The sequence below is a fragment of the Cyclopterus lumpus genome, chromosome 7, assembly GCF_009769545.1.
Source record: "Cyclopterus lumpus isolate fCycLum1 chromosome 7, fCycLum1.pri, whole genome shotgun sequence".
Classification (NCBI taxonomy): domain Eukaryota; kingdom Metazoa; phylum Chordata; class Actinopteri; order Perciformes; family Cyclopteridae; genus Cyclopterus; species Cyclopterus lumpus.
This window is the reverse complement of record NC_046972.1, coordinates 19244522-19258609: the sequence shown is the minus strand read 5'-3', so window position 1 is coordinate 19258609 and position 14088 is coordinate 19244522. Positions and strand designations below refer to the sequence as shown.

Here is a 14088-nt window from a genome sequence, read left to right as displayed (position 1 = left end):
CGAGTCGGTGGCCACTGGTGCTAATCTTTAATAGAATACATCTTTTCTTAGAAGAGACCAACATCAGAGAGAGTTAGGAATACAGTTTGTGATTTAGCATTACTGACATAGTAGACACTCTTCTTCCTGCAATAATCCTCAGAGCTTCAGCCGCACATTTTAAAACAGATTGTATACCTTTATCAGCAGGTTTAGTAATGAAAAGTCAGTGTTTTACAAACCTGGGTACTTTAAGCATGCTTGATGCAAACAAGTAGGTTTACCACAGGCCTTTAAAACCAAATAAATGGTTAAAAGATTTTTTTCTTTTTCTTTACCTGAGTTTTGGGAGACTGGGTCATACAATTTCACTATTTTTTCACTTGATAAATTACCAAGGAACCAATTGGGAACCATATTATATTAAAGAAAAATTAAATCTGGCTGTCTGCATTTCTAAAATACATGATGACCACAGTTAAGTTTCGGGGAAAAAAAAGAGAAAAAAAAGTAGTCTTATGCAGCTAGAAATGTGTGGCACTTGTTTTCAACCACTGTCTGAAACTGTCAACTGTCTACCTCTACTAATATTACCTTTGAAACATGAGAATAATCCTTTACATATTACAGTAAAGCAAAATTTGTGCAAAAAAGAAAATGATCAAATCTCAAAAAGCATGCAAAGTACACATAAAACATACTTTAATAAAACAGCATGCATTTTTATAAAAGAAAAATAAATGATAAAAAAAAAGCCTAATATTCATTCAACATAAACTATTTTTTCAATGAATGCAAAAAATAAAGATCAAATATATGTGTAATTGTAATGTTATAAGAGCTGGTGAAAATGCAAGTTATATATATAAGACTTTTCAAAAAAATGTGGTGGCTTTTAGTGAAAACGCTTAGTGTGTCAGAGTTACAGCAGAGGGAGCATTCCTCCTGTCCTCTCCTGGGTTTCCTTCTTTTCCCCCCTTCTCTCCAGTCCTTTACTCTTCCGGTGTTTGCCCTGGACCTGCCAGCAGCATCCCAGAAATATCGCTCTCACTTCCACAGCTTCTCAAACTCTGAGTGAGCGGACGGGAGACAGACAGACATATTAATAAAATAATTTGTAGCGTATCTCCGCCTGTTGGATGTTTATTTACTGGCATACAACTCGGCATGTCGTCTGCTCACCCTTATTGCAGTCTTTGACCATATCTCTCTCTTTCAGTAGGTTGTTTTTGTGGTCTGTGGATTACCGTACACAAAACAGGTTATGGAAAAGTATTTTTCTTTTTCTAGAAAATGTGTGGAGGAGGCTGACTGTACCTGAATTCATAGGTTCTTGGTGACAGGTCCTCAGCTCTGTGCAGTCTAATGACATTTCACCTCCACTGATCATATTTCCACTGCACAGAAAAAAAATCATTGTTCCGATTACAATTAAATTTAATTTAAAGGAAAGAAATGCCTCATAAAAGGAACGTATGTAGTAATGTCTTACTGATCCGGTCGACGCGGGTCATACTCCAGACCTAAGAAATACAAATAAAAAGGTTTAACACGCAATCTTAAAACACCATAAAATCTTAATCCTTAAAATGTGCTCTCTATGAATATGCCTTTTATAATGATAAAATAAGTTTGTTGTCAGAGAACAACGGGAGTTATTGACACACACAGTACCTCGCTTTTTGCGTCGTCGAGTCAGCACAATAACAGCGACAACGATGAAGGCCAGCAGTAAGAAAGTTGCCAGGAAGTATCCCAAGTGCTGCACGAAATAACCGCGATGCTCAGGGAGGATGACATTCACCACACGTGGGCCCTCCACCACTTCAGTCCCTACAGGCACAACGTGGATACAAAATCAAGCTTTTAGGATATGCGGTATACATTCCACATCGTAAATGTCAAGAGAACTCAATGTACTTACAAATTAACAACAACGGGATGTATTTTAGATGATATATTGTCATATTCCAACTGTGTAAATAATGATTTGTTATATTGGATTAATGTAATGGCAATAAACAGATCAAACTGGAAAGTATTTATACATTAGGAAAAAAAAGGATTCTTCTTTTTATTCGTTCCCAAAAGCCGGAGAGGGAGAGCAGGAGTTAAACGTCTGTTCTGTGGTAATGACTTCCAGACCTGACATCATGCAGCTGTTTTTTCTTTCTTGCGGTTCATAAAAATAAAAAAATAAAAAACACAGGCTGACCAGAAAAGAGGAGGAGAAGTGTGAGGAAAGAGACGGATTCTGTCATGTGGTCCGTCTGCATGCCTGTATTAGTTTTCCATTTAAGCCTTTTCACAAACATATAACTGTAGATTTATGTTCCATGCATGCAGAAACTACAGTCTATATACATATCTGACAACACTGCAGACAGTGAGCATAGCTGTTTGTGTACACTCTGTAGACAGTGATTATTGTAAACGTCAAGAACGGAAAATATATGCAGGTTTTGGAGACGCAAGATCATAACAAAGTCTAACCATTATCAAAAGTATTATACAGTGCAGATGAAGGGTACAACATAAAATAGCCTACTTGTTGTTACTATAATCGTTTACTTTTCTCCCGCAATTCAAGCGCAGTCTGTGAACAGAAGCCAGATCATAGAGAGAGAAAAAATGGATCATAAAAGACATTAAATATTTTGCTCTTGAATTTTCCTCTCGAGTATAGGATCACTCTCTGGTCGCTCATTAAAATGGAGAAGTTGGACACTAGTAAGAACAAGGCGCCACTGAGGGACTAATGAGGAAAACATGCACTGTACCATCTCTGATCATGGATTCAAAAGCAGTCAATCATCCAACAAATTATTCAGACTTAATCACCCAGCTGCACGTGAGCTAAGTTGGCAATTATCACCTGTCATTGTTTAATGTACCTATTGTTGTGAAACTGCAGAGACACATTGGAGGTCATTGTCTCTAGAGCTCATGTGTCACAACCAGAGCACATTTCCATTTTCTTTTCATCCGACATATATATGTGTGTGTGTGTGTGTGTGTGTGTGTGTGTGTGTTCCCGGCTATTTCACGTACGCTGCACCGAGGTTACCCCGTGTTTGTGTTCCTGTGGGATATGCTTCATTTGCAACTCCGTCCTCAAAAGAGAGACGTCTGAAGAACGGCTCGCGCACAGCTCGCCCTCTTTGTGATGACAGAGAAACGACGTTCAATGTGCCGCAAAGAATTACAGCATTAAAGTGAATAGCTTCTTGTGAAATCTGTAATTTCAGACAATTGCTGGCGCCTGCATGAGCGCAAACAACTTACTTTTAATCTAAGAAGAAGGGAATTCGGAGATGAGGAAAGATGCCCTCTAAGTGTGCATTTCTTCAGCACACTAAAGGAGCGAATGCTGTCGTGGGAGGATCTATAGACTAACGCATACCTACATCCCCTCCTTTTACTTTGCTCTTTCATGTCACAGCTGGCCCAACTGTTGAACAGATGTATAAGACTTCCCTTTAACTGCTGGTGAATTCTCAACCAGAGGCTGATACACATCAGCAGATAGACAGAACAGACTCAGAGAAAGAATAAACAAAACCCGAGCCTAGACATGTGGTTGGGACTTTTGGGAAATGGGGTCAAATGGAGGAAAAAAAACCACACACTCACACACACACACACACACGATATGACCATCCACTCCCAAAATTACTGGCTGTTGGAGCCTACTCCTCTGCTCAGCACAGTTAAAATGTCTCCAGCTGTAAATGAAATAGCTGTAAAAATGTAGGAAAAAAAAAGTCAGCAAGTAAAAAAATCAGGCCGCTTCCGTTGCTGACAATTTAAAGCTGTTTACTGTAGACTGCTTCTCAAGCCAGAGCTGCATATGGTTTACTCACTTTTTAGTGAGCAATGCTGAAATCATACAGCATCAACAAGTAGCAGAAAGCTTTCGGTCTCTTACTCAACGAGCTTCTACATTTCTTCCACCGCTCCCTTTTCAGCTCAAAACACAAAAACAGAGCGGTCTGATGAGAAAAAACTGGCAGAGGAGAAGAGGAACTGATTCAACTGACCAACTATGCCTATAATTATAACAAAAAGCCAAGGAGCTGTGTTGTCACTCTATGCACGAGTCATCCGAGAAAATTATTATCATCTGGAAAAACAAAGTTCTAGTGATGTCTCTTGTTTTCTTGTTTTTATTCTGAGTGACTTACTTGGCGCTGGCACATCATTCTCGATGATCCTGGGTGCTGTAGTGGGTACGGATGGAAGCGGAGGTCCCACAGTGAGCCTGAAGATGCGTCTCTCACTCAGACCGCAGTAATGGTGATGCAGGTGGCAGGAGTACAGGCCTTTATCAACCGGGTTCAAGTCAGAAATGGACAGCGAGAAGTCTCCTAAAGTGAACGCGTCCTCCTGCACGCTCATCCTGCTCTGTCCGAAGAGCGGCCCGTAATCCCGGCGCTCTCCGGAGGCGTAGAGGTCCACCAGGCGGCCGGCCCTGTCGGGACGCACGCCGGGAGGCTGGAAGTCCCAGTGAGCCACTTGCTGCTGATCCTCCTGGAGACCCTCTCTCCACAGGGGGCGCCGGTTCACACAGGGCAATACCACGGACTTGCCCAACAAGACCACGTACACAGTCTTCTCTCCGTCCCAGTATCGTCTCTCTTTCCGAGCTGGAAACACACAAGTGTGTGAATTACATTGCTATCTGATTGCATTGTGACTCGTGGAATAGCATGAGTACGAATGGCTGGGACGCCTCACCTGATTTAGTGACGTTGAGTTGGATTTGAATGGACTGGTGAATCTGGCAGTAGTGATGGTGCAGATTACAAGTATAAACCCCTTTGTCAGTTGTCACCACACCTGAAAACAATAACAAGCAACCATGACATTAAATTGGAGATGGACGAGTGCAATGTTCATGGTGGGAGTGGGAAATGGTGGGATGTCTCACTGTTGATGATCAGGGAGAAGTTGCCGTCATTGAAAGCAGAGTCTTGGACGGAAATGCGTCCCTTGTTGAAGCCATTGTAGACCCTCTGGCGGGCCCCGGGGGACATGTCGAGGACTCGCTCCACAGAATACTCTGGGCTGCTGCGCACCAAGTCCCAGTGCACCACTCTCTGACGGTCCTTCAGTCGGTCCTGGGTCCACACCATGCGGGGGCTGTGGCAGGGCAGAACGGCCCTGGACCCTTCAGGGAGAGTGATGTTCATGGCCTCCACCACCACGCCAAGCGTGCTGCTGCCGCTCTGACCCCATGCTGACGCGCACAAAAGAAAGAAACACGTTGGTTCAGGGGATCAATGGAGCAATGATGCATCAAACATGAGCGATACATTAAGGCAGCGCATGGAGAAACACAAATGGCTTACCTCCTGGCAAGAAGAGGGCAGCGACAACTGAAACAGAAAATGGGACACAAGGGATTGGAGTCGGATTGAAGCACTTATTTCATTCTTGCTGATGTATCGCAGAAATCAGCGTGGTCACTGGTTAAGTCGTGAGAAGTATTTCTAAGGCTCGTTGTGGCCGTTTGAGAGTTAGGATTTGTGACCTGGAGTGACCCGACAGGGAAAGATTTCAGCTTTGGAACAGCTGCGGGTTCAGTGAGAGGACTGTTTACAATAACAGAGGAAAACTGAAGAAACGGGGACACAGCGAAAAGGTTTTTAAAAAAACCAAAACAGAACGGTTCCACACGGGAGCACAACAGCAAAAAGAATACACAAGATGGCAACAATATACTCTGGAAATGTATATTTGTAGTTCGTGCTTTTTTTCACTCGGCAGATAGGACATTTTCCTATAGCTCGTTTGCTATTTCTATGCATTTTTTTCCCCACAGTGCAATTTCCTCGTCTGTTTACTGAAGGGCCGGCGGAGACGCATGCGGTCAAAGCACACAAAGCCTCTATTCATCCGGGCTGCCGCTGGCTGGTTGCAAGGCCACGATCCCGAGGGGATGAGGAACTGGGCTGCTATTCGGCTCCCTGAAGTCACACCAAACACCTGTAGACTTTTACTGTCCTGGTAACTATAGAGGCTGGAGGGGCGGAGCCTTCAACGAGGGGGTTTAGTGGATACATTCAATATTAAAGATTAAAGAGTGCACTATTTTCAATGCACAGATATTATTGATTTGGAAAATGCCATGATTAATTAAATTAAATTAACTATGTCTCAAATGGCAGCATATTAAAATCAACACATTATAAAACCATTATATGTATGAGAAGAGATTTAATTTTAATTCTGTAACGTATAGGAAAAAAAACTGACTTTTTACTTCTACATTTGTTTGACAGCTATAGTTGTTTTACAGTTTAAGATTTAAATTACAAAATATATGATTGGTTTATAAAAGAAAATGCTTTGCTACAGAGGATTCTGCATTAAAACAAAAGTATAGAATATTGTTAAATTAGCTCCACCTCGACCAACTGCCACAGTAACATGTTGCTTACACAGGTTATATCACTATTTTAATATTACTTTGGCATTCAACTCAACACTCACAGGTGAATTATGAATAGTTTAACTTTGGCTACTTTCAGTACAATTAGCTTACAGTCCTTGTACTCGAGTGACATTTTCAAGACATTCGGTCCGGCATGGAGTATTTTTATATTGCATATATAGTTACTTTTAAATAAGACCTGAATGATCTGAATACTTTCTCCACGTGGTTTGGTAGTAACTGATTACATGTAATCGATTGTCAAGTATTACTTAAATATATATTTTTTATTATGATTATGGATAATGGAGTTAATTCTTTTTAATTTTAAGTTTTAAAAAAAAAGTTTTTAAGTTTGAGAAGTTTTTATAGAAAAAAAGAGATATTTCTGGAACTCAAATTGTTGTGGCTGTGAGCATTTATTTAGCTTGAAGACACAATATTTCCAAAATTTGATGCAAACCAAAAGTGCAAAAAATGTAATGTAATGTGTACAGTAACTAACTAAATTTCGAAGTAATCTGAACAAACCCTGTTCCTCCATGAGTCTAAAAGCAGAAAACAACAAATTCAAGTGTATTTTCATCACCAACAAAATCAGCTTGATACAGGTCGCCACCCCTAAAAGGTCCTTCTCCCTCGAGGCGTTGATCTCATCATCAACATGGTTCAATCACTTGATATATGATCACACATGTGAAGAGTGTTCATTTCTAGTATGCTTTTATGCAGAGATTTGCACCCGTATATAATAATACTTCCAGCTGGGCAGAATGATCTCAGCACACACACAGACACACACACACACACACACACTGGCATCAGAGAGACGACATCATGCTGGAAAACATTTCTTTTTTTTCCTCTTCTAATAAAAGGCTATAAACTTTCCTGCAGAAGGTAAAAACAACGTGTCCCAACCCCTGTAATTTTCTCTCCTCCAGACACACGGGCTGATGACTGGCGAGGCCGGTTTTAACGCTAAAGACTTAACAATGTGCTATTGAGTCGCCAGCTATAATAACAGGCATTTACCAAACGATCCGCCAAATCACTGTTGTCATTTGTAACTCCGGGAATCGCTTAACAGTCTGTCACACCTAAGGTGAACAAGGAAAAAAAGGTTTCAACTCAAGACATAAAGCATGTGTTTAGTCAGCAGAATCCATGTGATACATGCGTGTTGTGGGTGTGAGAGTTTACTCACAGCCCAGTCAGAGGTTGAGAATGAATCTAATAGGGTGAGTGTTAGCTGCAGACTCAGCAAAACATGAAAAGACACATCCAGGTGCCTGGAGCCACGGACGCTCCTGTAGACAGACTCACATTAAATGGCAGCCAAGCATAATAATAATAAGAATAATAACTTTATTTATATAGCACCTTTAAAAACAAGGTTCACAACGTGCTCTAGAGTGCATACATATAGAGTGCGTTTAAACATTTAAAAGATTCCACGTAGTTTCTATTGAGTTGGCCTTAATAATGATCATATACGATTTCCTTGTGAGTAACAGCTTGTTGAATTGTATGAGTACTGCTTTCTAAATGTATGTATTTAATGCACATTATAACTTTACTGAGTTTATCAATGTAAATATCCACATGTATCTTGTAACTGTGCAGGCTCAGTTGAAGTAGTGGCAGAAGTACTCAGATATTTTCTTAAGTAAAAGTAGCATTACAATATAGTGGAAAAATACAAAAGAATAAAAGTCCATTCGCAATATACTGTACAACAATCTAAATATACTAAAAGAAGAATTTGTTTCAGAATAATGTCCATTATGGTTGTCCTAGTATATTACATTACCTTGCTGAATTATAATATTAATTAAATAAATAAGCAATGCTTTAACTTGTACACCACTTTAATATAAAGTGCTCTAATTGTTGTGTACTACATATACTGCTGGGTACTGTATGGATTTCACTATGGGATTAATAAAGTCTCATCTTTAATAACAATATGCATGTATTGATATCATGTAAAACATGTAAAGTAGCAGAACATTGCTTTTTACTCACATAAAGTACATGTACTTCAAAAAGGTGTACTTAAGTACTGCATTAGACTAAATAATCCCCTCTGTTTCTTAATAAGGTTTTATGTACGTCTGATCATCTTAGTGTGTGGGCACGTTTAACCATAAAACACCAGGGAGGTGTTGTATTCTTCCCTGAATGAGAAGCTACATGTTTATAAGATGATTTTGTTGAACACAGAAATGTTAATCTTCTCCATGCCTTGTTGTCCGGTGGCCGGTAATGAAGCCAGAGCCCAGGGATCATAAACATGGTCGCAGAAGGTAATCCCCCTCCTCCACGCCGGCCGGACTCAAAGAAGCCCACTGGCGGTGAAACACTCATTACCGACACACACGCGTTTAATGACTGGCTGCCGGATTGTGCTGACTGCTCCACTCAGACCGCAGTTAACTGGGAACACATTGGAAACCACTACACACACACATATATATACACATATATACACACACACACACACACACTCAACAGGCCGAGGCGAGTCAGAGCCCCGTTTCACGTCCACGGAGCTCCACGCGTTGTATTTTCAGAATTTAGAATATTTCAAAATAAAAGACTCTCAAAGAAAAATAAAAAAATGCACGTCATCTTGAATAACATCACTCACACAGGAAATACAGTTGGAGATAAAATAGATATACGCCGGGTTTAAATACAAATAACATAACATCTAACAGTACACATTTTAAATAAATATATAGATTATGACGCCCATAGAAATAAATAAGTGACTTAACATGCCACTAAAACTAGTTTTTATAGGATCAGCACGGAGATTGTTATTGAGGTTAACAATAAATAAACAAATGAAGACATACAAACAGAAAGGAAGGTCGAGTCCTTAACAAGAACATATAGTACGAGACTAACAGTTAAACTATTAACAATGCAGACCGTTCACTGCAATGACGTTCAGGAGAGGACATTGAAAAGAATAGATTTACTCTGCAGAAGAGACATGAGCAGTGAATAGCGTCCCGGCGGATATGTCTAACCTGGATCCAATTATGGAACAAAGAAAAGTTTCCTCAAGTAATTTTTTTTCTCTTTAAAAAAATAAAACACACACACAAAAACAAGAAAGTTGAAGGACTTACTCGGAAGGAGAGTCAACTCGAGGTGCATCTTTTTGTTCACCGTGCCGCCAGCGGAGGTACAAAGCCTGTCGTTGGGTTGCTGTGTGTAGAAATGTAGAAAACACGAGACTGCTTCAAGTGCAGCGAGCAGCGGTGCAGCTGCAGCGTGTTGCGCTCCCTCAGTCTGCAGCTTGCACACGCTCCGCCTCCGCCAGCCGATGAAATACAACACGTTGGTGCTGCGCTCCGGGCGGTACCCGCATTTGATGTGGCATGCTACTATTAAAAACATCGCTGAAAGGTTATGGAGAAAAAAAGCACTCAATCCTGCAAAAATAATAAACATATGATTGTAACGTTTATCCGAAATTAAGATATCTTATAATACAGGAATGCTCCAGTTACCAAGCCTTTTGTTTTTACAGAGAAAATGAGTTTCAACCCTCATCAACTAAGAGACCAAATGCTTTTTATACGTCAAACTCTTCGATTAAGATAAGTCATTTATATGGTTGAAGAAATTATAAACAAGCTTTGGGAAGAAAACAAATGTGCACATAAGGAAGGGCTTATAAAAGGATCTGTCATCATTTCCCCCACTTTGATCTTTGACTTGCTGGTTTCTGAATCAAAGTGATTGGACATTTTATTGTACAGGTGAATTCTATTTGTAAACGGTCACAGATTGTTGCGCTCGTTTCTGATTTAGTTGTGCCGTTAAGATTTCTAAAGTAAGTAACCACTGACAGAGGGAATTTCAGAGTTAATGCATTTCTTTCAAATTTTGCACAATGCTGCCATCCATAGTAAGAAAAGAAAACTGTAAGATGTCCTCCGATTCTACTCTCATCTTCACATAAAGACAAAAGAAAATGACAGCACACTATGTCTCGGGCTTGAGAGGGAATGATCTTTATTAGATTATGTACACTTTGTTAAAAATATTTGTACACATGTAATATATCACCTTATCACCGAAACATGCTTAAATTAAGCTGCAAAGAATGCGAAAAATGGCTGATTGTTTTAACTGCAGTGTGTGGTGTGCAGAACCTTCCAGTGTGAGGGATGTGACACAAACTTGATTGACTGTTTCTCAGTCTCTTTTGTTTCCATGCTGTTTAATGAAGATCTTAGGTGTATTCCATCCCTCTGGAGCCTTTTTCAGTCCAGCTCGTATCCAAATATTCTTCAGATCCTCCTCAAATCGTTTCTGCAAAGGACAAACACACACAGTTGGCAGGAGTTTTGGAAAATGATATTGAAATTTGAGCACATTGGGCATTCAAGCCTGACAACACAAAATAAACATATTAAGTCGAGTCAAGATTGGATTCATATATCATGATAAAATACGTTGACGAACAGTCCAAGTGAAATACTACCATTTGTGTTAATGTAATCTAATGATCACACTGATATTACTTGGTTAAATATCACAATAAAATCTGTAAAAGCATTAAGAAATAATCTCTCTAGTCAGCATAACAGGATCTTATTATATATCCAACGAGAGGAAGCTCTCACCTGCTTCTTTTTCCCCCTGCCCTCGAGCACTCTCGCCTTCAAGAATTTAGTCCGTTTAAGCAGTTTCTTGTATTTATGTCGGTTCATCTTCCGCCGTCGGATCTCCAGAACATTCTTACAACTAAGGGGTGTTGCTGAACCTTCGCTATCCTCCTTAACAGGTACAGCGATGGGTGGCAGCACCTTCTCTTCCAGCTGCCCTACGTCCTCCAGCGGCTGAGCAGACTCCAGCAGGGGAGGAAGAGTGTAGCGCAGGGAGAGCCAGCTCTCCAGAGGACTCACTGACAATTTACGTGGCACAAGATCCTCATCCAGCTCCGGCTCAAGTTGTAACCATTGGGGAGGAGGCGTGTTGTCTGCTGCTGTTGAGTAGTTTCTCAGTTTTGGTTGTAGCAAAGAGCAGTACGCAGGAAGAACCGGTTGTACACATCCAGTTAAAATGTCTCCATGGCCTTGAAGTGCACCTGGTCATAAAGGGGAAATCATTTATTATGTCTTGAGTTACATACTTAAACTGGAATATAGTTTGAGACGAATTAAATGGATGGGTAGATATGTGTTCATACTTACACGTTGCTCTACGTAATAAACGGGGGACAACTCTTGAAATAAACATTGTTAATGATCATCCGGGATGAGTTGACTGGTCCTGTGGGCAATGAGCAAAGCACAGTGTATTGGTCATGACTCTTCCATAAAGCTTTCAAACTAGTAATAAAACAATTAATTAATTATTGGGTTACACTGTAAGAAAAACGCTAAAAAAAAATTAATAAAATCTGTTGCAGGAGATAAAATAGTTATGTCAACATGTCCAAACTGGGCTATCGAAGCCGGGGGTGCCCCCCTTCGGCTTGTTGCTAATGCTAGCTAGCAATGTTGATCCGTTTTGAAAGTCGCGATATTATCACTAAAAACATTACACCTAAGAATGTTTCGAGCATCAACTATCTGACAACATGAATACGTTACGTTACGTTACCTGATATTCGTTTGACCGGGATTCTCGTCTTCAATGTGACTCGAGAAGTCTACTTCCGGCTTGAGCAACACAAACCTTATGCGTTTCCTGTTTCTCAGAGCGAACGAAGGTTCCGCCGGAGTGTTAGATCCTCTGAGAGGGAGTCTGAGAAGCAATTTGGCTTTACGTAACAATAATAATAATCATAATGATGATAGTAATAAGAACAATAAAAAGAACACAAATATAAATATAAATAAATGTGTGTTTTTGATGGAAGTGTACTTGTACTTACTATAATTATACCCTTAGAAATAAGATACAACCCAATTACATACATTATTTAAACATTATAATATAGTGTGGACCTATGATTAGCAACATGCATATTTCCACTGGAGGGTACAATCTATGTACAAATTAACTTAAATAAATAAATCAATCATAATAATAAATCATAAAAAAACAAAACCAATTAAACAAAAAATATGGATCCCTTTCCTTTTTCAATGTTTGTTTCGTAACATCTTTTAAGCTGACTGTAGCAACTGAGCAATAGTAACTCTTGAGGTGGATGGAGTTGTCTGTTGTCTTTAATCACAATGACCACATACCTCTCACATAAACATCTGTAGAAAAACATGTCATCAGTATTCCTCTCAGCACACAGTTGAAAATAAAAACATACATAAAACAGACAATTCTACTTGTGGCAAGTGGTTTGCCTAATGTAGTCACTTGATATATAAACAATAGATGAGTAAAGGAGGGTGTGGAATGTACAGTTTTATGCAAAATACAAAATAAATAATGTGGAAATGACAGCTATTACATAAATAGATCAATAACTTCAGCTGAAAAATATATATTGAGAATAAATATGGTTCCTATAATTTTAGGTTAATCTGTGCTTCCAGTATTACCAGTGGGCTCTACATTGGCATGCATAGTATGTGCTGTGTTTCATTTTTTTACTGTATTTAAAACATCTGTCGTGATCAACCCAGCGTGCCCCAGGGCTCTTACAGCACTCTCAGAGCAAGCCACTACCGTCGTTTACGCATAAAAACTGACCTTCACTTTGTAGATGACCTTTTTTACTGTGGTTTCTGCACATAGTCAAGCACATATTTGCATAAAGCATTAAGTATTCAGGACAAAGTATAAATTTAAAAAAAGAAGCATTCTTTTTGCCATTTGTGTTTTCACATTGTAGAATTGCAAATTTCTAAACTTAACATATTACTCATCCCCTTATTGTTTTGTGAACCGGTACATTTGGAAACCCAATTTTAATGATAACTCTGTTTTATATCCTTTAGACTCATTAAAACCGAATGTTTCTTTCTTCCATGCGACACAGTTGTATAAGAAAGGAAGCCTCCACTTTTAGATTGCTCTAGTTTTACATATTTGTGGGCAGCCACGTCAAATCATTTATTCATGAGGCTTTCTCTCTTAGCTTTCATTAAGATGGTGGGAAGTAGAACATCTACAGTTTGTAGGCATATCACAGCAGGCATTTTCACAATGTAGCATTTCAGAATATTGCATTTGTGTGCAAAAAACCCCACAGAATACCATGTTTCTGTTGCGTGACGTGATGCAGGGCGAAAAAATGTGTGTCAAATAGACTGTAAAGTTCTCAGGGCATTTATTTACAATAAAAACAACAACGACAAAACATTCATTTCATTGTAAATCCTGCTGACTATTTGCTTCACTATCTATACTTACACCATCAGTTTGTGATGATAAGGCAACCGACATGATCAGCAGGACATACTGTGAGATTTCCCCTTGACAGAATAATCTGAATAGCTTTTAAAATAGTTCTCTTCTACAAAACTCTTTTCTCAAAAGAATATGCAAAGTAAGGGAGAAACAAAACAACAATATTGATAATTTGGCAGTAATTTCAAGATGTTGGTCAACCCCATTTTAAATGAACGGCCAATACATTACACACTATTTACTGCAACGGAATATTTATTTACAAAATCAGTAGTTGGATTTAGAGTCATTTTCTCAATTTAAAAGCAAAATAAATATGCACCGTTTTA

At 39.3% G+C, this 14088-nt stretch overlaps 3 protein-coding genes across 18 annotated transcripts in view; all 3 read right to left on the bottom strand.

Moving 5' to 3' along the window:
* Positions 1 to 9: 9 nt before the first annotated feature.
* Positions 10 to 9730, bottom strand: LOC117733512 (matrix remodeling-associated protein 8-like). The gene is made up of 10 exons (XM_034537234.1): positions 9559 to 9730; positions 5331 to 5357; positions 4910 to 5218; positions 4717 to 4818; positions 4164 to 4625; positions 1654 to 1812; positions 1472 to 1502; positions 1297 to 1376; positions 1162 to 1215; positions 10 to 1049 (listed from the first exon to the last, which is right to left on the bottom strand). The coding sequence occupies exons 1-10, from the start codon at positions 9584 to 9586 to the stop codon at positions 1027 to 1029; spliced, it is 1275 nt and encodes a 424-aa protein (XP_034393125.1). The 5' UTR covers positions 9587 to 9730; the 3' UTR covers positions 10 to 1026.
* A 695-nt stretch (positions 9731 to 10425) lies between these two features.
* On the bottom strand, positions 10426 to 12157 carry aurkaip1 (aurora kinase A interacting protein 1). Its single transcript, XM_034537285.1, has 4 exons — positions 12047 to 12157; positions 11635 to 11713; positions 11065 to 11528; positions 10426 to 10750 (listed from the first exon to the last, which is right to left on the bottom strand). Exons 2-4 carry the CDS (start codon positions 11678 to 11680, stop codon positions 10634 to 10636), a joined length of 627 nt encoding a protein of 208 aa, XP_034393176.1. The 5' UTR covers positions 11681 to 11713; positions 12047 to 12157; the 3' UTR covers positions 10426 to 10633.
* A 1518-nt stretch (positions 12158 to 13675) lies between these two features.
* Positions 13676 to 14088, bottom strand: part of LOC117734030 (rap1 GTPase-activating protein 1-like) — a 55016-nt gene continuing 54603 nt past the window's right edge. For all 16 annotated transcript variants that reach the window (XM_034538075.1, XM_034538076.1, XM_034538065.1 and 13 more), the window contains one exon: positions 13676 to 14088. This exon is cut by the window's right edge and continues 1234 nt beyond it. The gene's annotated coding sequence lies outside the window, so the exon portion shown is untranslated.